This window comes from Globicephala melas, chromosome 16 (genome assembly GCF_963455315.2).
Source record: "Globicephala melas chromosome 16, mGloMel1.2, whole genome shotgun sequence".
NCBI lineage: Eukaryota > Metazoa > Chordata > Mammalia > Artiodactyla > Delphinidae > Globicephala > Globicephala melas.
Window position 1 is genome coordinate 53701116 of NC_083329.1, and position 24304 is coordinate 53725419.

Sequence of the window (24304 nt, forward strand, 5' to 3'; positions counted from 1 at the left end):
ACCCAACGAGTATGGCTATTACTGTGTCCCAGAGCTTGGCCGGGCGCAGGCAGGCAGAGGTGGTGTGGCCAGGGCTGGGGCTGAGGCCTGCAGCTGGGGCCCATAGCCAAAACCGTGATCCAGAGAGCAGAGGCCATGTGTCCTGGGGCAGAAGCCAGGGTGGAGCCATGATGCACAGGGCATGGCCTCAGGTCCTCAGCACCCCACCTCACTGCCCCCTCCTGGGCCAGCGTCCCTGGGATGCTCTCCTTCAAGCTACCAACGATGACAATGTCATCTCCCTGCAAAAAAGACTCAGTCTAGGGACTGCCCTGGTGGTGCAGTGGTTAAGAATCTACCTGCCAATGCAGGGGACACAGGCTCAGTCCCTGGACCAGGAAGATCCCAATCCCACCTGCCGTGGAGCAACTAAGTCTGTACGCCACAGCTACTGAGCCCACGTGCCACAACTACTGAGCCCACGTGCCACAACTACTGAAGCCCACACACCTAGAGCCCATGCTCCGCAACAAGAGAAGCCACTGCAATGAGAAGCCTGTGCACCACAATGAAGAGTAGCCCCCGCTCGCTGCAACTAGAGAAAGCCCGCGCGCAGCAACGAAGACCCAACGCAACCAAATAAATAAATAAACAAAAATTTTTAAAAAAGACAGTCTTAAAGGGGCCAGGAGGAAAACAAACTTCACTCTGAAGCCTGACTCACTACTGGTGGGACTTCAGGAAGCAGGGGCAGGGAAATTGATGGGCACAGTGGCCAGCCAGACTCTTATGTCATGTGATAGGTGTGGATACTTCCAGCTGTCCTCAAAATTGAGGGAGCAAATGGGATCCAGGGGGTGGGAAGTCCACTCCATGGCCGGGGGGGCGGGGAGGGCAGCTCTACGGACATGAACGTGGTCCAACAGAACCAGCAGCCAGAGGTTGGCCATTGCCTGGCACCCAGGCCCCAGGGGACAAGTATGGACAGAGCTGCCATCTCTGTCTGTTCCCACCACCTTGGAAAAGCACAGGGCTCCCCCTTGTGGGCAGGAGGGGCCTGCAGGCCAGGGAGTCGGCTGATGGACCATCATAATTTTCTCCATCAAAGTCATACCTACTCATTCAAGACAATTCATTAATTAGAGCAGAGCATCCTGTCTCCTGGAGGCAACCTCTGAACACTTCTGACTGATCTCCTGCCGGCCCTTTCCTTGCACATTTTTCCTTTTTACAGTTTTACTCTGGGAGCAGTCTATATTCAATCGCTTATCCTGCTTTCTTTTTAAAATGTTTTCCCAAACCTTTTTTAAAAACCTCATAAATATTTCAATGGCTTTGTTGTCATTTGTCCAATGGGTGTAACGTCATTTAGGGAACCAAGGCATTCGTTTTTTTCCAGCCTGTCGCTGTCATAAACAATGCTGTGATGGATATCCTTGAACATCCCTGTGGTCTGCACCTCTGATCTTTTATTTCCTTAGGATGGTCGCCCAGATATAGATTTGCTGGGAGGGAAGGAATGGAACTTTTAAAGTTTGAAACCTTTACCAAGTTGCACTATAGAAATGCAGTAGGAAATGTACTTGTTCACGCCCACCCCCAGCAGCGTCTGAGAGTGTTCCCTCTCCACACCTGCCTGGTTGGCCTTCACCAGCAACAAGAGTTGGGAGGATTACAGAGCTGAAGTGCCCTCAGAGTTACCTGGTCCAATTGTCTGACCAGGGCAAAAGTCCCTTTGGCAATGTCCCTGATAGTTGTTCACCCAGTCTCTGCTTGCATACCCCTAGTGAAAGGGAGCTCACTACCTCGCGTCCAGCCACAAGAAATCTCATGAGCCTTTGGGAAGAAAGCACTGAGCCATCCCGAAAAAGTGCCCAGGTAGTGTCAGCATCCTCTACATCTCTCCCCAAGCTGCTGGCTTGCCCGGATGTCTCCTTCCACTCCCCGCCCAGCTTTGCCCTGGTTACTCCCTGGCACAAGTCCTCCTTCCCACCACCATGCCAGCCACCATCTCTCACTTCCCAGGCTCCCCTCCATGGTGATTCTAGCCTGATCTGGAGGACAGAGGACCTGATGCCTCGTCTCAGCTCAGTCCCTGATTTGCTATGTGTCCTTGAGCAAGTTCCCTGGCCTCTTTGGTCCCCAGAGGGCCTGTCTGTACTAAGAGGGCTGGTTTCTGAGCCCCACTGAGCTTTGCCTGAGCTCCTGGCAGTTGTGATTTCCCAGAGGGGTGTGTGGCAGGGACCCGGGTCAGGAGAGCCTGGTCAGGCCTGGCCTGCTTCCCAGTCGGGATGGGCAGTGGTCCCTGCAGGGCCATTGGTAGTCACTGTCTGCTTCATGCTGACGTTTATGAGAAGAGGCCATGCCTTTCTGGGAGGAGAGGCAGGGGGAAAGTGTGGGGGGCAGAGAAGCCTTCTTTCTGTCAAAAATTCCTACTCCCTTTGGCCCTGCTCTTGTCTGTAAGCGTAAGAATGATGGGACTGAGCCCTTCCGGGAAGCTGCTGCTCGCTGCCCAGAGCTGCCTGCTGGCCTGCCCTCCCTCCAACCACTGCCTCTCTGCCCCTGCCCCACAGGCATCTCTCCCCTCTGACCCGTAGGAGGGCAAAGCCACTGGGCTAGGCTGAGCTGGAGGCCCTGGGGCCTGGGGGATTTCTTCTCCTGAGCACAGGCCTCAGCTTCATGGTGGGGACACTCTTGGGGGTGACAGACAGAAAGGGTGTAGCCTTGTGGAAAAGCCTGCTGGGCCTGGCCTCCTGCCCCTCACATGCTAGAAACTCTTTGGCAAGTGCTTCCCCTTCCCCGTGCCTCAGTTTCACCATCTGTTAAGTGGGTGATGATACTCCCTGCCCCACAGGGTTATGGGGAGAGTTGAATGGGAGCCTGACAGGCCGTGGAGCTGTAGCACAAAGCCTAGCTCACAGGTGGTCCTTCATAGAAGTCTGTTCTCTTCACTCTTCCCTTTGTCCTCTGCCAGCAGCATCCTCAGAGCTTCCACAGCCTTCCTCTACCTTTATGGCTCCCCCTGAGGATTCCAGAAGGTGAAGACACCTAATGCTGTTCTTATTTTACTTGCCACCCCCCCACCCCCCCCGGCAACACAGGGGTGGTGAGCCCACCCTCTACTCAGGCTTCCCTCCCATCTTTGGGACTTTCCTCTTACGGTTTATGCCCATTGGTCTCAGCCCCAGCCTCTGTATCACCTGGAACACATCTGCTCCCTCTCCCTGCACAAGCCCCAGAAGCGAATGCTACTGAAATCACTGATGGTTACTGAGCACTTGCAGTGTCCACCCACCGAGCTAAGACCTTCATCTGCGTGAATGCATCAAATCCCTCCAACAGCGCTGGGAAAGCTGGCCCATTACCATCATCCTGGGTTCCTGTGGAAACCAAGTCACAAAGAGGTTGCATAGCTTGCTGAAGGTCCCCCAGATAGTCACAGGCAGAGGTAGAATGCCACCACTGGCATCTGGCCCTGAAGTCTAAGATCTGAGCCACGTATCTTGTGGGGGGGTGTCAGAGCTGGGCCCTCCCAGTGCCTGGCCTGACAGCAGTGTGGGAATGGTGTGCTGAAGATGTTTGATACTGCAGGAGCCTGGAGCCCCTGTCCCTGCCCAGAAGCTCCCAGTCCTTGATGGAAGGCTCCAGAATGTCCAGGTTTCTAATTACCTGGTGTGGTGATGCGTTCCGACTCACCCCCTTGCTCTTCTCTCACCTTCCTGCTTCTCCCTTTGCTGCACATGCTGTGTCTTTTTATTTGTGTACCTTTCCTTCCTGTTCATTTCTGAAGCAGAGACTTTTTGGGAACTGAATTGTCAGTCTTGCCCCAATTCTCACCCTTCACTCTGCTGAGTGTCCCGAGATGCCTTGACCCCTGCCCTTGGACCCGGCTGTGTGAGGCCAGGTGCCAAGTCCCATCAGTCTCTGAACCAAGAGGCCTGCAGAACCAGATCCCAGAGTGGGTCTGGCTGGTGATGGCCCCCACATTTCCCACTTCAACCAAGAAGTCTCAAATCCTACCATTAGTGAGGCACCGCATGCCTGTCTCTTGTTCCCCTTTAAAATGTAAGTGACTTTAAGAACAGGGACCAGGAAACTGAGTTCATCTAGTACTTTATTTCGGGATTACTGCAGAACGGAGGCTGTGTAAGTTGGGGGTACCAGGCACCAGGTAGAAAAACGTGCCACCAGAAGTGGTTGGGTCACTGCACACCCCGTATCTTGAGACCAACACAACTCGAAGGGCCTTCAGAGTCCTAGGTGGCCTGTCTACTGCAAATTGACTGGACCCTGGGCCCTGGCTGCACGCCGAGTGCTCCCCTTGGCATAACTAGCCTCTCTCATGGACCTGACCAGTGCGGAGAGCCAGCCCTGCCTTGGAGCTCGGTCTTCTCCCCAGGATATGATGGCTTCCAGGAAGGCCAACAACGATCCAAAAGACATTAGGCAGTGGGCCCAGAAGACCAGCACGGCGTCGTTGTCACTAAGTTTAGATTTACACATTCAGCACGTACGTCCATTTCTAGGGTTTTGTCTGTAATTCTGGTAGGCTGTCACCAAGTGGTGGTAATGGTGGCTGGGCAAGAAAGACATGATTACTGAAGGAAGAAATTATTATTTTATATACCGCTATTGTTCTATATTATTAAATAATAATAATTAATACTCCTGTTCGATTTGCCAGGCATTGTTCTAAGTGTTTTACCTCACTTAATCCTCAGAACAGTCTTTCGTGGTAGTTCCTATCATTAGTCTTGTGAAGTGACTCGCCCAGGATCACAGAGCTAGGATTTGAATCCAGAGTCTGGTGTTCTTAACCTTTATACACTACTTCAGAAACGGGCAAATACCCAGGGAAACATTACTATGGAAACAGACCACCTCGTAGACCAGTACTTCTTAAACTTAATAGTGTATGAATTCTCTGGGGCTCCTGTGAAAATGCAGATTCTGATTCAGTGGATCGAAGATGGGGCCTGAGATTCTGCATTTCTAATGAGCTCCCAGGCAATGCTCAGGATGCCAGTCTAGGAATGACTGATAGTCACAGTGTAGTGCCTGCATTTAAGCCGGCCTCAAACTCAAATCCTGTGAGTGCTAAGCAGGTGACATAATGCAGGGCACAGTTGGTCGGAACAGAGGTGACACAGAGAATGCATTGCAGTCGGTCTGATGGGGTGGCCACTCCTTAACCTCAGCTGCTCATCACCAGCAAGGATTCTGGACCAATGTGGTCATATTTCTATGTGAAATCTCGCACTTTCAAATAATGGGGCAACAAATTCAACTCTCTAAAACACTAGGCAGCTTGTACATGAATGTTCATAGCAGCATGATTCGTAATAGCCAAAAATTAGAAACAACCCAGTGTCTTTCCTCTGATGAATGAGTAAATAAAATATGGCACGACCATATAATGGGATATTATTCGGCACCAAAAAGGAATGACATACTGATACATGCTGCAATGTGGATTAACATTAAAAACACTACAGTGAGCGAAAGAAGCCAGACACAAAAGGGCAATTATTGTATGAGATGTCAAGAGTAGGGAAATCTATAGAAAGAGAAAGTAAATTAGTGGTTGCCTGGGGCTGGGTATGGTGAGGAAGTGGGGGGTTGGATGGTGAGTGATTGTTAATGAATACAGAATTTCTTCGGGGGAGTAATGAAAAATGTTCTAAAATTAGACTGTAGTGATGGTTGTATAACTCTGTGAATATACTAAAACCCACTGAACTGTACACCTTAAATAGGTGAAATGTCGGGTACGTGAACCATATCTCAATAAACCTGCTTAAAAAAAATACCATATAGGAGAGAGCCAGTTTCTTTAATATATAAAGTGCAGTTACAGATCAACAAGAAAAATACCAAACCCCGGCAGAAAAAAAAAATCACAAAGTATATGAACTAACAGTTCACAAAGGAAACACAAGTGGTTCTTAAATGCAAAAATTCTCTCTTGGGCTTCCCTGGTGGCGCAGTGGTTGAGAATCTGCCTGCCAACGCAGGGGACACGGGTTCGAGCCCTGGTCTGGGAAGATCCCACATGCCACGGAGCACCTGGGCCTGTGAGCCACAATTACTGAGCCTGCGTGTCTGGAGCCTGTGCTCCGCAACAACAGAGGCCACAACAGTGAGGGGCCCGCGCACCTCGATGAAGAGTGGCCCCCACTTGCCACAACTAGAGAAAGCCCATGCACAGAAACGAAGACCCAACACAGCCATAAATAAATAAATTTTTTTAAAAAATGGCAGAAGACAACATATTTAAAAAAAAAAAAATCTCACTTGCTCATAATACATGTCGTACAAGTCAAAGCTACTCTGAGAAGATTTTCTACCTCTTAGGTTGGCAAAGATGAAAACTCTGTTAGGGAGGAGACGGGACATTAAGTTGGTACACCTGCAGCTGGAGGCGTGGAAGCGGGTAGTGGCAATTGTCATCTTTAAATGAAAATTGTACATACCCATCAACCCAGCAATTTCACTTCTAGGAATTTATTCAACAAATGTACTGTCACCTGTGCAAAATTATATATGTACATACACACATATATGCAAAGTTATTCATAGTAGCATTGCTTGTAATAGAAGAGTGGAAACAATCTAGACATTTGCAGTAGTGATGGGAAAGCACTACGAACCTTGCATAGATTTGAATACTGTGCAACCCTCAAACACAATACAGCAGCTCTGTTTATACTGATCTGGTGGAAAATATTATATATATGTCTGAGATATATTATTAAGTGAAAAGGGAAGATGTAGAACCAAGTATATAATCTGTCTCCATACGAGTGAGGGAAAAGAAAGGCTGCACGTACGTATGTATATGGTGTATATGTTTGTAAATGGAGAGCCCATCTTTGGGGTGGTCTAAAGGAAATTCAGATAGCCACCAGGTAAGGCAGCAGATGGCTGGGAGCAGGGGTGAGGGGAGACACACTTTCGCTGCGTACAAGGTTGTATTCTGCCTGTGTTGTCTCTTCAGTAGCCATTTAAACCACACCACCCAGGGCCAGAGAGCACCTGTGTGAGGTCATGTGACCACCAGCTGCCCCTTCATGACGGCAGAGTTAAAGGAGTAGTTCCTAGCCACCATCGAGGACTTTGCTCCCTTAAATCTAAAAGAGATGTGCGCCACTCACCACCTCCTCTGTTCTCTGTCCCCACACGAGTCTCCCAGCCTTGGGATTCCCATGTGTGCTCTGAGGGTGACTCTGGTGTTCTCTGGACTGAGGACAAAAGGTATCTGGCACACGGGGACACAGGGCATGAAGGCTGAAGAGGGAAACCATGAGGACCCCTGTGGGGCATCATTTGGGCCTGTTGGATCCTAATCCCTGTGTTTGCTTCCTGTCCTCTAGGCACGCCCCAAAGGCGAGGGTCTGACCCCGTACCAGGGCAAAAAGCGCTGCTTTGGCGAGTACAAGTGTCCCAAGTGCAAGAGAAAATGGATGAGCGGGAACTCCTGGGCCAATATGGGGCAGGAGTGCATCAAGTGCCACATCAACGTGTACCCACACAAGCAGGTGAGCCGGGCGAGGGGCGGGGGAGCGGGAGCAGGTGAGGCAGAAGGACCAGGGGAGGGGGAGCTTTTCCCTTACTGAGCCTCAGACGATGGGGATGGGACCAGATCTATCCAAGTTAGCCCTCTCTTTCCTTGTCTCATAGGAAGTGGGGGGGAGAGGGCTTGTTTCTCAAGGAAGGGAAGGAAGATAAATGGGCAACTGTACGAAGACCCTGAGACCACAGACCCCAGTGAATTTTGAAAGTAACGAACTGCAACCGTGACACAAAGAGGGATACGCAGGCGGCGGGATGCTGTAGAAAAGTGCATTTTGTTGGTTCTTCGCCCAGTTGGCGCATGTGTACAAGGTGGATACTGGGTGCCAGATACTGTGCAACGGGGCTGGTGGCCAAGGGCCGGCCTGCCCTGCTGGGAGGGGGTTGAGGCAGCTCGTCCCAGGCAGCACTCACTTACTGCAGGCTGCAGAGAGGAGGCGGCATTTACTCTGGGGCCTGAAGCAGGGGAGGAAGCTAGACCTGTCACCAGAGGGAGGGTGGTCATCCTGGGAAGAGGGTACAGCAAGTGCTAATGCCCTGAGACTGTTGGACTGGAGATGCTCAAGGCTGAAAGCTCAGTGAAGGAACAGGAGAGTGGAGTGGGAGATACGGGAGAGCTAAATGGAGCAGTCACCAGAGGAATTCGGGGGGCCCTACAAGGAAGCCCCCAGCAACAGGGCTTTCGGCTTCATTTTGAGATGATTGCTTTGGTTGTGTGTAGAGACTGGCCTAGAGGGGCTGGGAGACTGGGGAGACCAGCAGGAAAGCCATGGCCATAGTCCCGGGCGAACCGAAGGAGGTCTGAACTAAGGTGGTGGCTCTGGATTTGGGTCCAACACAGAGCATCACGGGGTCGGATGTGAAAGGTGAGGGGGGCCCAGGAATCCAGGAATGAGAACAATCACACTCTGGCTTGAGCTCCTGAGTGGATGGAGGTGGTCGTTACCAAGGTGGGCAGCCTGGGCTGCGGGCAGTTGGGATGGGACAGAGGTGTTCTAGATAAAGGCAAGAGATCTCTAATACATGCTACATTTGAGATGTTCCTGAAAATCCAGGTCGAGACGTCAAGAGGGCAGTTGGGTTTGGTATTCTGAAGCTCATATGAGAAGTCAAGGTGGTTCACCGGGAATTGGGTACCATTGGCCTAAAGGTGTTTAGGGAATGATGAGATTGCCTGCAGAATGTGGGTAAAGTAGCGAAGGGATTCCTCAGACCATGTGTTGTGGAATCCCAGCATTCGGAGGTCAGATGGAGGAGAAGCGTCCGGCGAGGAGGGGGACCAAGGAGCGTGGAGTCCTGGGGGTGGGAGGGTGGCAGCACAGGTGGTGGCGGGCGCTGAGATGTCGGGTGTAATGACCGTGGAGAAGGGCCCTGGAGGTTTGGTAATAAGGAGGTGGTCCCGAAACTTTGGAGGGCATCACTTTTACCTGGAGGACTTTTTGAGCTGCCACCAAGCTCTGAGAACCACTGAAGCCGATGCCCTTTAGGTCGGACGTGAGGCGGACGGGAGATGTTAATTCACAGCGGATCTGTTGGCCAGGGCAGTGTCCATGGTGGTGGAGGTTCCCTGGGCCAGGCCGCAGAGGAAATACCTTCACTGTCCACTTTTGCAAAGGGCATTGATTGTGGAGAGAAGCAGAGAAATGGGACAGTAGCTAGAGTAGGGACGGTGGCGTTGAGATGGGTGTTCTGAAGATGGGAGAGCCTGGAGCACATTATAGGCAAATGAGAATGACCCAGAAGAAAGCAAAAGGCTGGTGATAAGGGGACAAGAGGGAGATGCCTTATCATCAGCCCAGGAGGGAGGGAGGTGGGGGATGATTGGGGAGGGGCGTGGGTTTGATGGGGCAGAGAAGGGGGACCTCACTTCCAGGGCTTCTGTTTTCTCAGTGAAATGGGACATGAGGTTTTCAGCTAAAAGTCAGAGTGAGGAGGGGTGTGGTGGGCTTGGGGAAGGACAAGGGAGGAAGCGAACCTACTAGAGAAACATAGCCGGACTGGCAAGCAGCATGCCAGCCCAGGGGGAGCTTCGAGATCATAACTGTCACCCAAGCCGTCAGCCCGGTTCTGTGACTTGGCCAGTAGTGTTCACTGCACAGGTGTGGGCCAGAGATGGTGTTACAGGGGTTCGGGGACAGAGGTGTGCCAGATGAGTGTTTCAGAGGGAAGAGTTCAAAGAGTCAGGTGTGATGTTGGAAGAGTGTGGTCCTGGGCTGTGAGCTGGACGGCTGGGAAGGGAAGCCAGAGGGGCCCTGATGGAGAGGCGGGGCCAGGGCTGGGGGGAGTGCGGGAACCGAGAGCCGGACAGAGAGCAGGTTTCTGAAGGCCAAGTCCAGGCTCTGGCTGAGGGGATGGTGGGAGACACGGTCACTGCTGGTGAGGTAGTTGGGGTACGGGGAGCGGGGGTGGGGCGAGCCTTCCCTGTGTAAGCTGAGTCACCAAGACGGATGGCAGGAGCGGGGGCGGGGCGGGGGGGCGGCAGAGGAGGCTACAGGGAAAGGGAGGCAGGAGGATGGGGGAGGATCCGCCGAGGCAGTGAGGCAGTGACGTCAGGCTGAGCTCCGAGGGGCAGTGGAGGGTCAGCAGACGAAGGGGGCTGGGGTGGGAGTGGCAGAGAGGGGAGGGTGCGCTTCTGGTGAGGGAACAGCACGTGCAGAGAGGAGAGGACAGGGCCCAGCCGAGCACTGGAGGAGCTGAGGGGTGAAGCAAAGTGCGGAAGGAGGGGCCGGGCTGCCTTGGGCTGGCTCAGAGGCCATGGCATGGAATTTGGTCTTTATCCTACTAGGAGCATCTGGGAGTTGTCCAAGAGGACTCTTGTGGTTGAAACATTTTGTGATTTTATGACCCTCGCGCAGGCCTCCTTTGCCTCTGTTTGCAGACTCTCCATCCTCCTGCCCCCAAGGGTTTCCGTGGTTCCCATCACCCACACTGTCGCACACAGGCAAATAGATGGGAAGCTGGCCGTGCAGCCCAGTGGACAAGGGGCTCCTTAGTGCAGGGGGCCTGGCCCACAAGCTAATGGCACCAAGGGAGACACCAAGGCCCTGGAGCGCCGAGACAGGCTCGATGACCCAGTGGCTGGGCACAGGGCACGCGATATGCACAGAGTGTGGTAGGAGCATGTCGGGGCTGGGGCTGAAGGCGGGCAGTGTGAAGGAGCCACGGCACCTGCATCCTGAAGTCTTCCTGGCAATTCCTGGGCTGGTCGGGAGCCCCGGTTCAAAAGCACCTCCCCAGATGTCTGACTGTCAGCATGCTCGCCCTCGTTGAACTCTGCTCCCCCAGGGCCCCTGTGCGTGGCCCGTGCTGGCAGAGGGGTTCCTACTTTCTCTCGTTGGACACACTTTGTTGACGGCTGCTCGCCAGGTCTGTGCAGGCTCTGAAGGAAGACGAAGGTCAGGGGGCTGCCTGGCTTTCCAGGAGCTTCCTCTGCAACCCAAGGGACAGGATTCCATCAGACAGGGTTAGCAACTGGCGTTCAGAGAACTCCTCTTCTGAGTCGCAGGTGTGCTGAGCCCCTGCACACCCTTCATGTGTTCTCTGCCCTCAGACCGGCTGTCCTGTTCACTGGGAGGGAACGTGCAGTCCTGAGAAGCCACGTGGCCTTTCCAGGGCCCCCAGGTGGAAGTGGTGCCTCGACGTTGAACTTGCACCTGTGTCTGGAGCCCGGCCCTGAGGCCAGGCAGGCCTCCGTTGGTGTCCCAGCTCGCGCCCTCTGAACCCGGTGGGCTGGAGTAAAGCGCTGGGCTGGGCTCCGAGCACAGGAGAGAGGAGGGGTGCTGTAGGTGCGTCTCAGTCACTGGAGACTGGCAGGAATTGGGGAAGTTGTGACAGCAGTGTGCGGTGGCCAGGCACTCCTCTGCGTATTTTATACCTTCATCCTCTCAGCCACCCCATGAGGTCAGCTCTATTGTCTCCCCATTTTACAGAGGAGGAAACTAAGGCAAAGGGCATAAGTGACTTACCCAAGGTCAGTAGAGAAGCTGGAACTCATGAAGAGGGATCAAGTTTGGGGCTGGAGGAAAACATGGAACCTGGAAGGGACAGATGAGTGGCCTGGGGGAAGCGGGGGCAGGGGGAACAGCAAGGGCAGGTCAGGGTGGCTGGCTGGGGAGGGGAGCTGGGAATGGGCCAGTTCCTGCAGTGGCTCAGACGTATGGTGCTTGGGGCTGTGCTAGGGTCTGGGAGGCTCAGTCCTTATGACTCTCACACCTCTGTGACCTAATCAGAGAGGCAGGGCCCAGGCCACGCACCCAAGTCCACCAGGACCCAACTCTCCACTGTGGCTCCAGCCTCCTTGGCCACACCCCTGTATTGCCGTAGCCCCTTCCTTGATGCTGGGCCGTACCCCCATCCCCCAGGCTGGCAGTGGCCTCTCCTGCTTCGTCTCCATCCTGCGAAGCTCAGTCCAAGCACAGCCTCCCTGACCATCACCTCCCCGTCTCCACACTCAGGATCAGAGTCTCTCAGGCCCAGTGAGGAAGAATCTTCCAAGTGTGTGTGGCTCTGCTTTTCCTTCTCCTCGTCATTCAGCCCTTGTTTGTTGAGCACCTACTGTGTGCAGCGGGGAGACTGAGGCCCAGAGAGGAGATGGGACTTGAGCAAGGTCACTCAGCCAGTCAGGGGGGCCTGGGACCGGGTCTCCCCTTGCCTCACCCCCAACCTCCTGTTACAGGGCTCTTCTCCCTCAGGGAAGTGGCAAGCTGGGCTGAGGGCAGAGGGAGTGGTGGCCCTGCCGAGCTCCCCAGCAGTCAGGAGCCTTTGAAGAGCTGAGAGGAGGGGCTCAGAACCTCTGTCCCCCCATACTCTCCCTGCCCCCCACGGTGGAGAGGGGTTGCTTTATTTCTACTGCGCCCTGAGCTCTGACCTGTGTGGTATCCATCTCCTGAGAACCCTCCACTTCCCCTCCCCTCCCTCCCCTACCACATCTGTTTCCCGTCAGTCTCCAGCTGCGGCTCCCCCCTGCCAGCCCTGCCCCCCATGAGAAGAAAACACTAATGGGCTTTGCCTCACTGCGGGGGGTGGGGATGGCCCTGGGGTGATCAATCCCAGCTGCTGACTGTTTTTCCCTCGCAGAGGGGAGTCGCCTTGACAGCTTCCCCAGCTCCTCCACCCAGTGCCTGGGCAGGGCTGAGCCAGGACCCGTGGAGGGAAGGGGCGCTGACAGGGTCATGGCCAAGGAGCGGGGATGGCCAGGATGTTGCAAGTGCATTTCCACAGGGACTCAGCTGATTCCCCTGTTCCCAGCCTGCTCCCTCTACATAATAATAATAGCAATAATACATGATATTAATACTGATCAACACTGCTCTTTATGTACCAGGCACTGTTCTAAAACCTTGGCATATATTAACTTATTTACTCTTCACAACAGCCCTATCAGGTAGGTACCCTTATTAGCCTATTGTGTAGAGGAGAAAAATTGAGGCCCTGAGAGGTCAAGTGACTTGCAAGAGGTCACACAGCAGTTATAGAGTCTTACAGAGCTTTTTATGGTTAGAAACTACCTTAAGGCAGTCATCTCACTTACTTCTCTCCCTATCACACGTACAGCAAATGTTATTAAACCCCCCCAGCCCAAGTTACAGAAGGGCAAGTTAAGGTTCTAAAGGAGAAAGTTCTCTCCCAATAGCCCTTGGCAGGTAGGTAAAGCTGCAGGCCTCTGGCAGGGCCTTTGATGTCTTGGAGCCTCGGTTTCCTCATCTGTAATATATGAGGATGATAAGATGCCCCTCACAGGACGTTAGGTTGTGTGATTTATGTGGTGGTGCTTTGCAAAGTGTAAGCCACAGGGAGCAAGGGTGGTGTCAGGCCTGCTGGCTCTGGTCTCTCCGGCCCCACTTGGAAGACGGGTTCAGGGAGGGGCTCGGGCCAGCATGAAGAGTCCGGGAGGGGAGCTGGACATCAGGCTGGGTTTGGTCTGGGGGAGGGAAGACTTCAGAGCTGCTCACATCGGACCTATGGGGACCAGCAGAGAGTCTGCATGGCCCCTGTGTGGCTGGGATCACTGGGATGGGCGTACAGGGACCCAGACTTCAGCCCAAGATCATGAAGTGCAGGCAATGGGCTGAGCCGGTGAGCTCAGCCGCCAGGGAGCTCTCCGGCGCTGGGGTGTGTAGGCCATGCCCTGGGATACTGTAGGTGTGTATCAAGATGTCTGGAGGGCAGGGGATGTGACCTTCCCAGGTCTTTCAGCTTGGACTTGTGGCTTCAACTTTCAGTGGCCTTCTACCAGCTGGTATTCCCCTCCTATTAGTAACAATAATAAACAACATTAATAACTTTTATGTGCTATGCACTTTCTATTTGTGATCTCCCTCGAGTTGTGACAACAGTCTCGTGAGAAAAGTGTTACTGACATCTCCTTTTACAGATGAAGAAGTGGAGGATCAGAGAGGTCAGGTGGCTTGCCCAAGGTCACACAGCTCATAGGTAGTTTGAGTCCAGGTTTGACATGAAGCCAAACTCTTTCTCCTTTCCCCTGGCTAGGAAAGCCAGTCATTGAAAGCTTACTGAGATGAAGCCAAGGCTCCTGCCCTATTTCCATGTCTTCCCAGTGTGGCTTTAGGCCTGGAAGCACAGGGATGGGCTTTACGACCCTGGATCAGAACCTGCCCACCCACAGTCCGTACACTCGCTTTCTAGAGCCCTCTGACTCGTCCATTCTCTGCTCTGAGCGTCAGCTTCAGGCCAGGCACTGCAGAATCAGGCAGAAAAGTTGGTGCGTTACTTTTGAGCAATTTGCAGCCTGTCCAGGGGGTAGCGCTCACGCTCAGCTCCCCTCCAGGACCATTCTGGGCCCTGGTCACTGGCACCAAGGCTCCCTTGGCCCACACCAGCCTGCAGTTCCTGCCCCCTGTCCTCGGCAAGTGGCTCCCAGCTGGCCCTGATCAGCTTCCTTTGAGTTCCCCCGAGTCCATGCAGAGGACCCTCCTACAGGTAGGGGTTCTGGGCTGGGGCTACGGCTGCCAGCCAAGAAACCGTCTGCCTCGGGAGGTGTGCCTAATAACCTCCGTACATTTTCCAGAGAAACAAGCTCGCTTTTGAGAGCCAGGATGCGAGGTACAGAGGGAGCAGGGAAGCCCCCTGTGTAACAGAAACGTGCTTGCATGTGCCGAACGCCAGTTTACAAGCATCTAGACATCCGACTCCGCCCTGTACACGAGCTGCAACAATGGCCCACTTTACAGATGTGGAAACCGAGGCTCTCTGAGGCCACGCTCTGAGTGAGTAGCCTCAGAGGTCTGGCAAGTCACCTCCCTTCTCTGGACCTCAGTTTCCCTGTTCAGAAACACCTAGCCACTCCACTAACGAGGCAGGCACTGTGCCGGGCCCTGGGATGTGGGATGCATCAGAACACTGGCTGCTGACGTCACAGAGCTAAGGGCTCGCTTACCCGAAGCCTGAAACACTGTGACCCCGTCCAGGTTAAACTCCCCTTGAGTCTTGAGGCCGCAGGAGCAGGTGTGGTGGCGACAAGTGGCCTGGGAAGAAGCAGTGGATGCTGGGAATCAGGAGATGCGGCTTGGGTCTCCCTTGCGCTGGGCCTCAGTTTCTTCGTCTGGATAATGTCTGTGCCCCGCTGCGCTGCCTCCGTCTCGGGCATTCGTGAGCTTCAGGTGGTGGCTGCCCAGAGAGTACTGGCGGGGGTGGAGCTGGGGGGCAAAGAGGCATGAAGACCTGGGGCTCTGTGTGCAAGACCTCCTCCCAAAGCCCTGACCCCAGCCCGAGGCCTCAGCCTATGCCTCCCAGGCTGTAGGACTCAGGACGCTCGGGTCGCCTGCAGCAAGCGAGAAGCAGGAAGGGTCCTGGGCGCTTTGGGAAACAACCTCTGATTACAGACGCCTGCGCTCTCTCTCTGGGCCCTCCCTGTCTGTCTCCCTCCTCCTGTCTGTCTCGAGCACTCTCTGCCTCTCTCCGCACCTGCCTCACTCTCACTGCTCCTCTGGTATTTCTTTCTTTCCGCCCCCTCCTCCCCACCCTTGGGCCCGCTTCCTCCTTCCTCTCTGCAGAGACCCCTGGAGAAGCCCGATGGCCTGGACGTGTCCGACCAGAGCAAGGAGCACCCCCAGCACCTGTGCGAGAAGTGCAAGGTGCTGGGCTACTACTGCCGGCGCGTGCAATGACCCGGCCGCCTGCTGGGCCCCGCCGCCCTCCTGCCAGCCAGAGAAGACGCCACACCCCTGCGCGTCCCCTGTGTGCGCGGGGGCGTCCTCGCAGGCTTACAGGTCTAGGGGGTGGGCTCTTGGCTCATGTATGTTGACAAACAGTGTTACTGACATAGCTGCGCCCCCAGAAGGCCGGGTCTCTGCGACTCTCTACGGGGGGCCCTGGGTCTGTGTGGAGGGAATAGGGCAAGCAGAGGTCAGCGCACAAGACCACACAGAGCCCTTGGTGTTCCCGCAGGCTCTCCTCTGAGACTCCCTTTGGGGTGAGCAGCCTTGTATTGGCCACGAGTGCACTAAATTTACTGTGAATCCCAGAGCCTGCAGGGGACTGTCTCCCCAAGACCGGCCAGGCCGCCTTTTCCCACCCAGAACCTTCCAGTTTGCCCCGTGTGAAAAGCCACTCTTAGAAAGCCCTAATTTTCTGTCTAAGTCAGCACTCATGGCAAGCTGACACCTGTTCTCGCAGCTGCTGGGGAGCGGGCATCTCTGCCCCCTGCCACTTTGAGCCCCAAACCTGACCGCCTCTGCCGTCACTGGCATTGCACCTGGGCGCCGCACCCTGCCCCCCACCGTAGACCCAGAGGTCAGGCACGGGGAGGCACTGAATGTTGGACAGTGTTCCAAGGTGTGACCTAGGGCACATCAGGCAATGCCTCCCCCCTCTCCCAGCACCTACTACCCCCACTTGCTAGGATTTTGTCAGCCCCATTCCCTTCCCCTCTCCCTCCCCTCCCACCCACGCTAGGGGCCCACCCCCTGATGGAGGCTACAGGACCCAGCAGGGAAGCCACTCTGGCAGGAAGGACACAGGCCAGGCAGATCAAAGACCCCGGTTTTAATGCTGGCCTCACCACCGACACACTGTGGAGCCTGGGAAGGATTCTCATCTCTCTGCTTCGCTACTAGTTAAGTGAGAGAGTGACAGCGGAGAGCCGAGAGGCCCGTTTCTGTTCTGATGTTCTGGGATTCAGCCTGGCTGTGTGCCATCTCCTGGAGCAGAAAGCTTTATTTGGACAGTATCCCCAGGTCCCGTGCCCCCAGTATCACCCGTCAGTCGGTCACTTAAGAAGTCATGCGGAGGGCTCCCGTCCTCCCCTGTCGCCCCTGCAGGCCCAGCCCTGCCTGCTGTCCCCTACCCTGCAAACGTGAAGGAGGGGGTTACCCCCACCCCAAGACAAGCTACAGAACCTCTCGTTTGCAAAGTGGGGATAATGATTCCTACCTCCCGAGGTGGGGGGAGGCCTCTTGGCGTTCACACTGGTCAGGGCGACGTTGTCCTGGCTAGTGGGGGGATCGCCTTCCTCTTTGCTCCCTCCCCAGTGAGAAGTCCTATTTTTATTGTCGTATCACCCTTCCTTTCTCCCAGGGGAACCGGCTGTCAGAGCTGGGTCACTTGATTTTGCCCCAACATTATGCCTCTGTGGAAAAAAAAAAATCAGACCACGAAATGGGCCTGAAATTCAGTGTTTACCACGGCTCAAGGACACCCAACCCGTGTCCAGTTGCCTTTTGTTTTCAAATGAAAATGCTTTGTACAACTGAGGAGTTACAGCAAAGTGTTAATCAGGGGTCCAGGGAGTGAGTCGAAGAGACGGAGTGAGTGCGTTTGCAGCCAGAGGGCTGCAGCGTAGATTTGGGCAGGGGGGTGGGGGGGGGGCCATGCCCTCTGAGCATTTAAGAAGGGTGTATTTGCTCCAGCCTGAGCCCTGTAGCGGCCTGCCCCTGACTGTGAACACGCTCACCGCCCACTGAGGAATCCCTCCCAGCTGCTCCCTGCCTGCTCCAGGGTGTCAAGGTGAGCCAGAGTCACCCTGTTCCAGGGCTCTCTGTCCCCAGGGAGAAGCTGTTACTGTCAGTCATCCTAGTGCCCTGCTAACGAGAACATTCGCAGTGGTGGGCAGTGTGCTGGTCTCTGCTGCAAGGACCAGGTCTCGACCCTTCCAGGGACCTGGCTCCACAGGGGGACCTTGGCCTCAGGTACCTGGGCTGCAGTCATGGGGGAAGCCCACACCTTAGAAAGAACCCAGGCTCCAGACCCCTGGAGGCCAGGGCCTTCCACAGGCCAAGAGGAGAAGGGATATCACCCCAAAGTGACCTTTGCAGTGGGTTTGTCCAGCTGGCAGCCCCCGCCATCTGTGCAGAGCTGGCCACCGCAGGGGCTGGGCCCTCCCTATGAGGCAGCCCTTCCACACCGCCCCCTCCCGCACTGTTTGGCTGAATTTGGGAGCTCTGTGTGCTCAGCGAAAGCCACTGCTGTCCAGGCTGGTGCTGTGAGAATCAAGTGCTCAGAGGGCCTGGGCACCCAGGAGACAAGAAATTGTGTGGTTTTAGTATGTTCAAAGGGACAATCGCTTGCAGTTAGTAGATCTAGCGATCCAGTTGGGAGAGAACGGTGTTTACCCCATAAGAAGTATTCAATAGTTCTACTTGTGAATTTGTATTTATTTTGAGTTATACTTGACACAGAATTCCTTTTTTTTTTTTTAAAGAAAAAATACTATGTGTGTATTTTGAAACGAAAATTCATGGATGTTAAAATTTCTGCATGGTTTCCAATTTTTCTCACAACACTGAATTTGTTACCTTCTCCCGAAAAATCTTCACAGTGATTTTTGTCTGTATATATTTGAGGGCTTTTTTAAAAAAAAGAAAAAGAAAAGAAAAATATGATTGCCTGATTTTTGAGATTAAAGTAAACAAAAAGAGAGGCATTTTCAAAACTTCAGAGCTTTCAGGAGGGCAATAGAATATCAAATGAAGATTTCTGGAAGTATTTTTTGCAAACCTTCTGGTTGAGCTGCAAGAAAATATTTATGGTGAGAACTATTCTCTTTTTCCTGTTGGTGTTTTTGGGGGGGTTGATTTTTTACTATGCTTTGGTCTGTAAAAAGTCTGCAACTGAATTACATTAAGAAGGAAATATTGTCTACATAGATTATTATATGAAGTTGGTACATAATTCTGATGAGGAAAAAAAACTTTGCAATTCTTTAAGCCATATTATTGTTATTCTCTGTTGTTATCCCTGGATACAAATATCAGTATTAAGTAGCCAGCATATTATTCAAGTGCATAGACTTATTATTAATATGTTCTTGTCCTGTATTTATACATATGTGTATTTGGGAAAGTACTGCCTTTTTTTAAGGGAAGCTATTATTAGATACTTAGTGAAAAGGGAATGGTGAGCCCTTCGAGCCTCTTCAGCTGAGGATAACACAGCATTATAATCCATTCTCTTGTACCTTCTTATTATTATCTTGTTATTATGGTTATTAAACTCGTGGGGGGCAGGAGTGTGCCTGGGGAGGAGAGGGCGTGTGACTTACTAGCCCCACCACGGTCGGCCAGCTCCAAAGATGGTCTCCTTGGCCTGGTCCAGGGCTCCCGGTCAGCAGGGCCCAAGGATGGAAGAGGAAGCAGGAGGCGGACTTCTCCAGCCGCCCCCTTTGGAGCTTTGCCATCTGAGCCATGCCTTGGTGCCCTATGCTCTTTGAACTTGGATTTGTCACCCAGAGCCCTTACACCTGCCCTCCAACATCTAATGGACTTGAATCTACTCTAAACGAATATTTAATCCAGCATCACTACATCGTAGCCCAGTGTGACAACTAACCCTGGAGTTTGGGAGGCGTCCGGCCTTCGGGGGAGTTCATCGCTCTCTGTTGCCAACCTCACCGTTCGACCTCCTCCACTCCTGTGTGGTGACCCTGTCCGTGTCTGTATCTGTTAATACGTGTGCGTCCAGCTAAAAAGACAAACAGAACCCGTGGGCCAGCTCGGAGGGTGCGTGGAGAAGCCTCCCGACCTCTCCCGAGGGCCGCCCTTGGGATGGCATTCCGTTGTGTGCCTTATTCCTGGAGAATCTGTATACGGCCTACCTATAGAAATATAGCCTTTTCATGCTGTATTAAAAGAACTTTTAAAAGCAAGAGAGGCTCCTGGGTGTCCTTGTTTACACGGAGCATCGGTAGGGAGCTGAACGTTTTCACAGATTCGGAGGTGCTGAGCTGGGTAGGGGTGGCTTGGGGCTGCCCTTCCGCTCTCCCGCGTCTGGAATGTCTTGTCCTGGCCCTGCCTCCACCCAGCCCCCCTGTCCCCAAACGGACACTCTCTCCGGGGCGAGGGCCCTCTCTAAGCGGGGCCCCAGACTAGGCAAGATTGTCGGCACATTAGGTCACAGTTAGCTCTGCGATGAGACTGCTGGTGACCATATATAGGAGTGAATCTTCCTCGGAGACAGCAGCCCTAGGCCTCGCAGCTGCAGCTCCCACTTGGCCCTCTTGCCAAGACAGGGATTTGGGCCTCAGACGCTGGGCATCCCACAGTGAGCAAGCTCAAGTGTCCAGGGCCTCCTGGAAAGTCCCCAGGAGAAGGAACAGAGGGCCCTTCTTCTGAGCAAGGACCTGTCTGGGCTGTCTCAAGGTGGGGCTCTTGACCGGGGCCACAGACGGGAAGTCACGGCTCGCAGGGCCTGGAGCCCCGGCGAAGCAGGCCTGAAGGAGCCACCTGCGTACGGAGCCCTGCGGCCCAGGATCCGCGCACTTGTGGTTCTCAACCTGGCTGCTCACCAGAATCGCCTACGGGAGCCTTGGTCCATCCCAGAGACGCTTGAGAAACCGGCCTGGGTGTCCTCAGGGTCTTAAAGTCCCTGATCAGTCCAGTGTGCACGGCTGAGAAACACTGGGCTTTGAATGGTCGTCAGGGTCCTGTGGGGTGGATAGTGATGGCCGGGAGGAGGCCGTGGGCAGGGGGCGTCCAGCTCACTGGGAGACATCCCGTCCTCGGCTTCAGCCAGTTGCTACCATCTAAGAACACACCACCTGGGGTGGGGTGGGGAGTGGGGGGGCGACTAGGCTGTTATGTGAAATTCTCCAATCTTTAAACTTTGGCAGTTAGTTTATTAAATAGCCAAACTACATGTCTGTGGACCAACCCATGTCTCCATGCAGCCCCTGAGATGGAGCAGAGAAAACAAGGTAAGTCCTGGGCATCAGGGATCATGGATGGGGGAAGGGTGGCGAACAGGCAGGAACAGAGGCTCCCAACTCCAGGAGCAGGACCCCTTGTCTTCTTTGGGGTGCACAGCGAGTCCTGGAAGCCATCTAAGCCCTTTCCTGCTTGTTGGCACAAAGGAAGGACTCACCTCCGGGTGCCTGGTCTCAGGCCGCATGAAATGGTGGGCAGGGCCAGAGTTGGCCTGAGCGCAGGTGGGTGTCAGTGAAGCCAAGCAGTGAGCAGAGAGGGGACCCAGCCCAGCAGAGTGGGCGGGGGAGAGAATAAACACTGCCACGAGGGCCTCTCCACCCACAGCCCAGGGAGGGCTGCGCTCCTGGTACAGGTCTGAGGACACAGAGCCCATCTGTCTCAGTGGCCTGTGCCCCACGGTGCCGGCTTCCAGATCAGCCCTGCCTCCCCTGGCTGGGCGACCCTGGGCGGAGTCCCTGGCCTCTCTGAGCGCCGGCTTCCGCAGGGATACTGTGCAGATAAGCCGGCCCAGTGAACACAAGGCCCAGCACACAGCTTGGCACCTGGCTGGCGGGTGGCAGGCCAGGGGCTGTGGATCTCTTGCTCCCACTGTCTGTGGCTCCGGCCAGAGGTCACCCAGGGAGTCCGAGGGGGTGCCAGGCCGCCAACCCAGGAACGTGGTTCACTTGCTCACTGGCTGAGTACCCCCTGTGCTAGGGCTGAGGTGTCAAGGTTAATGTTCGACTTTCTGCCCTTGTGTGTCGTGTGCATGCACCCGTATTTGTTTTGTTTTGTTTTCCGTGGAAAGAAAACAAACCCAAGGCAAACACAGCCTGCATTTCGACATCTGCAGCCGTGGAGACCAGTAATTCCCCTGGACAGGAAGGATTTCCGGTTGGACCTAATGTCCATGTCCAGGGGCAGCCGGCGGTGGCTGAGAGCAGAGAGAGCGGAATCCACAGCGGAAAGGGGTGTCGGGGGACCCAGAGGGGAGGGCCCAACTCTGGGTCCACCCCTGCCCGCCCTCCTCGAAGCTGGTGTCCTCCGCCACCCTAACCCCACATTTGAGGCCTCCAGAGGCGGGGGCTCACTTGAGGTCACCCAGTGGGAGGAACAGGATTTGAACCCTGAGTTCTTACCTCCCAGTGCCGTGTGTGGTTCAGAGGCAGAGCTGGGGCTCGGCCCCAGGCAGCGTGCTATGCCCACAGTTGCAAAGGTGGGGCAAGGAGTGAGGGCCCCAGGGGCGGGGGTGGTCTGGGGGGACAGGCAGCTCCAGCCCGGGAAGGCCTTGGTGTAAGGAACCAGGCACGGGGAGGGGAGACTGGACAGTGCCTCAGATCTGGGGGCCGGGGGGGGGAGGCATGTGGGTTCAACCACTCCCTCTCCCACCTCAGCACCAAAACCCCTGGGGACTCAAGGGCTCCTCGTGGGGCCCAGACAAGGCTCCTAGCACCACCACCTTCTTGGAATGTGTCCTTACCTGTGAGCTGGAGCAGTTGGGACCCACTGCAGGCTGCAGCGGACGCCGGGCTGCAGCGGAGGCCCTGTGCTGGCTGCTTCTCCTCTCCCCGGCTCCCGCTGCCATCGGGCTTCTGCCCTGGGCCCTGGCCACAGGCCCAAGTCTCTCCTGTTCCTCTGGCCTTATGTGTATGCTCCTAACCATCCTGGCAGGAGCCAGGGCAGAGACCGATATGGCGGGTGGGGAAACTGAGGTCCAGGGAAGGCCCTAATGCCCCAGACTGGCAGACAGGTCCTCCACTGCACCCTCCCATCTCCACGCTCTGTGCTTTTTCTGATCCCTACCAGAGACTCCAAGTGGATTCCCACCAGCGCTCTCAGGCCTTCAGCAAGGCACTAGGGGCGTCTCCTCGGGGCCTGGGTGGGGAGTCAGGCCCCTGTCTGCCCTCAAACAGCTGGACCCTGGCTCCGCACAAGGTCAGGCATCCAAACGCCACCCCAGAGGCTCCCTGGCCCGCCTCCCACATGGTGTTGAGAGAGGAGACACTTTCTACTTGTGTGTGTTCCGCTCCCGGGCAGGAGACGAGCTCAAGGGAGCCGGGCCAGGGAGGTGCATGGGGCAAGGTAGCCGAGGGCGCCTCCAGACCCGACCCCGCACACTCCCAGCCCCCCACCGTCCGTGTGTCTGCAGTGCCTGTGTGGCCTGGTGCACCACAGGGTTAAATGTGGAATAAATGGCCAACGTCCAGTGCGCCAGCTGCTGTGCTCTGTGATCTACATGCATCATCATTCTTGATCTTCACCACGACCCTGTGAGCTGGGTGCTGGGATGAGTACCATTTCACAGAGACGGAAGCCGAGGTTCAGAGAGTTTGAGTGACTTGTCCAAGATCATACAGCTAGAGAAGCAGAGCCCCTCCCTGTGCCCCCTCCCAGTGCCACTTCCCACCCCTCACCCCCCAGTGTCAGGTCCAGGGCCTAGTCCCTGCCTCTGGCAGCTGTGCGAACCACCCAAGACAGCCAGCTGGCGGGGCTGTCCTGCCCTCAGCCCCCAATTCCCTGGGCCCCTCACACCTGCCCAGCCGAACCCGCCAGCCTTCCTATGGTAGCCCAGAGCCAATAACCACCTAGTGCAGGCTCCATGGTGGTTACCGTGGGCTTGTGCAGAAGCTGGAACTCAAGCCAAGCCCCCCAACACAGCCCCCAGCCCCCTTCTATCCTTGAAAACTTCCCAGGGGGTCCCTTTCCCAGTTGCAGGGGGAGCCCAGCTCCTACCTCCACTGCCTCCAGGGCGAGCCAGGCCGGATACCTGTGCCTTCTCTCCCTGGCGCTCGGCCCTCCCCCGCTGGAGCCCTGTATTCAGGCCTGTCCCCCTTTCACATCCTCCCTCTTGGTCCAGGGAAGGAAGGGGGTCTTTCTCCCACCCGAGCCCTCCACCCTGGGAGCTGAACAGCATCCTCCTCTACCACCCGCTCAACATCCCCCCTCCCTCTCTGGTCACTCCTGGAGGTCAGGGCTCAGCCTCCACCGCCCCTCCACACCCAGCTTCTGTAGCCTGTGGGGCAATTTGGGGTCCAAGTCCTGCCTCGTTCATCCAGGATCATGGCACCTGCCGCGACCTCCATCTCGGCCTCCCCACTGTCATCCTGGCAAGGGCTCTGGGGTCAGATGGGCTGGACACTGAACGGCAGCTTCACTACTTACCAGCTGTCATCCTGAGCTGAGAAAGTCGCCTCCCTCCCTGAGCCCCGGCTTCCTCCCTTGTACAATGGGAATGGTATTGCCTGCCCACCACCTGAGGGTCACTGTCACGATTAAACACCTGGGACATGCTTAAGAACTTTTAGCTACTGCACTGTTCATGGAGGGGTGCCAGTCCCCTGGGCCTGTGCTGCCTCTGAAACGCTGCCCCCCAGCTCCTGCGGCCTCCCCCTCCCCCCGCCATGATTCTCTCTCTGCCTCTGCCTCCTACTTACCAGGCCCTTGAGCCATGCATTCTGGAAACTTCATCCCAACCAGGTGGCAGGAGATGAGGAGCCTGCGCCTTGCCCCCAGGAAGGGCCTTTGATCTGTCTGGTCCTTGGCCTGTAGGCCTTTCCGCCTCCCTCTCCACGCACCCACATCGTGTTAGCTCAGCTCTGACTAGGTTTCTGCCTGAG

At 55.2% G+C, this 24304-nt stretch overlaps 1 protein-coding gene and 1 long non-coding RNA gene across 2 annotated transcripts in view; one reads left to right on the forward strand and one right to left on the reverse strand.

Annotated features, from left to right (window-relative positions):
- Positions 1-19651, forward strand: part of ZCCHC24 (zinc finger CCHC-type containing 24) — a 61140-nt gene extending 41489 nt beyond the window's left edge. Inside the window, exons 3-4 of the mRNA XM_030862738.3 lie at positions 7353-7517; positions 15564-19651. Of these exons, the coding sequence (XP_030718598.1) occupies positions 7353-7517; positions 15564-15677 (279 nt within the window). The 3' untranslated portion in view covers positions 15678-19651. The remainder of the gene's footprint in view (positions 1-7352; positions 7518-15563) is intronic.
- On the reverse strand, positions 10125-24304 carry LOC132593583 (uncharacterized). The gene is made up of 3 exons (XR_009559234.1): positions 24122-24304; positions 14948-15206; positions 10125-11585 (listed from the first exon to the last, which is right to left on the reverse strand). It is a non-coding gene; the product is annotated as an uncharacterized lncRNA (long non-coding RNA).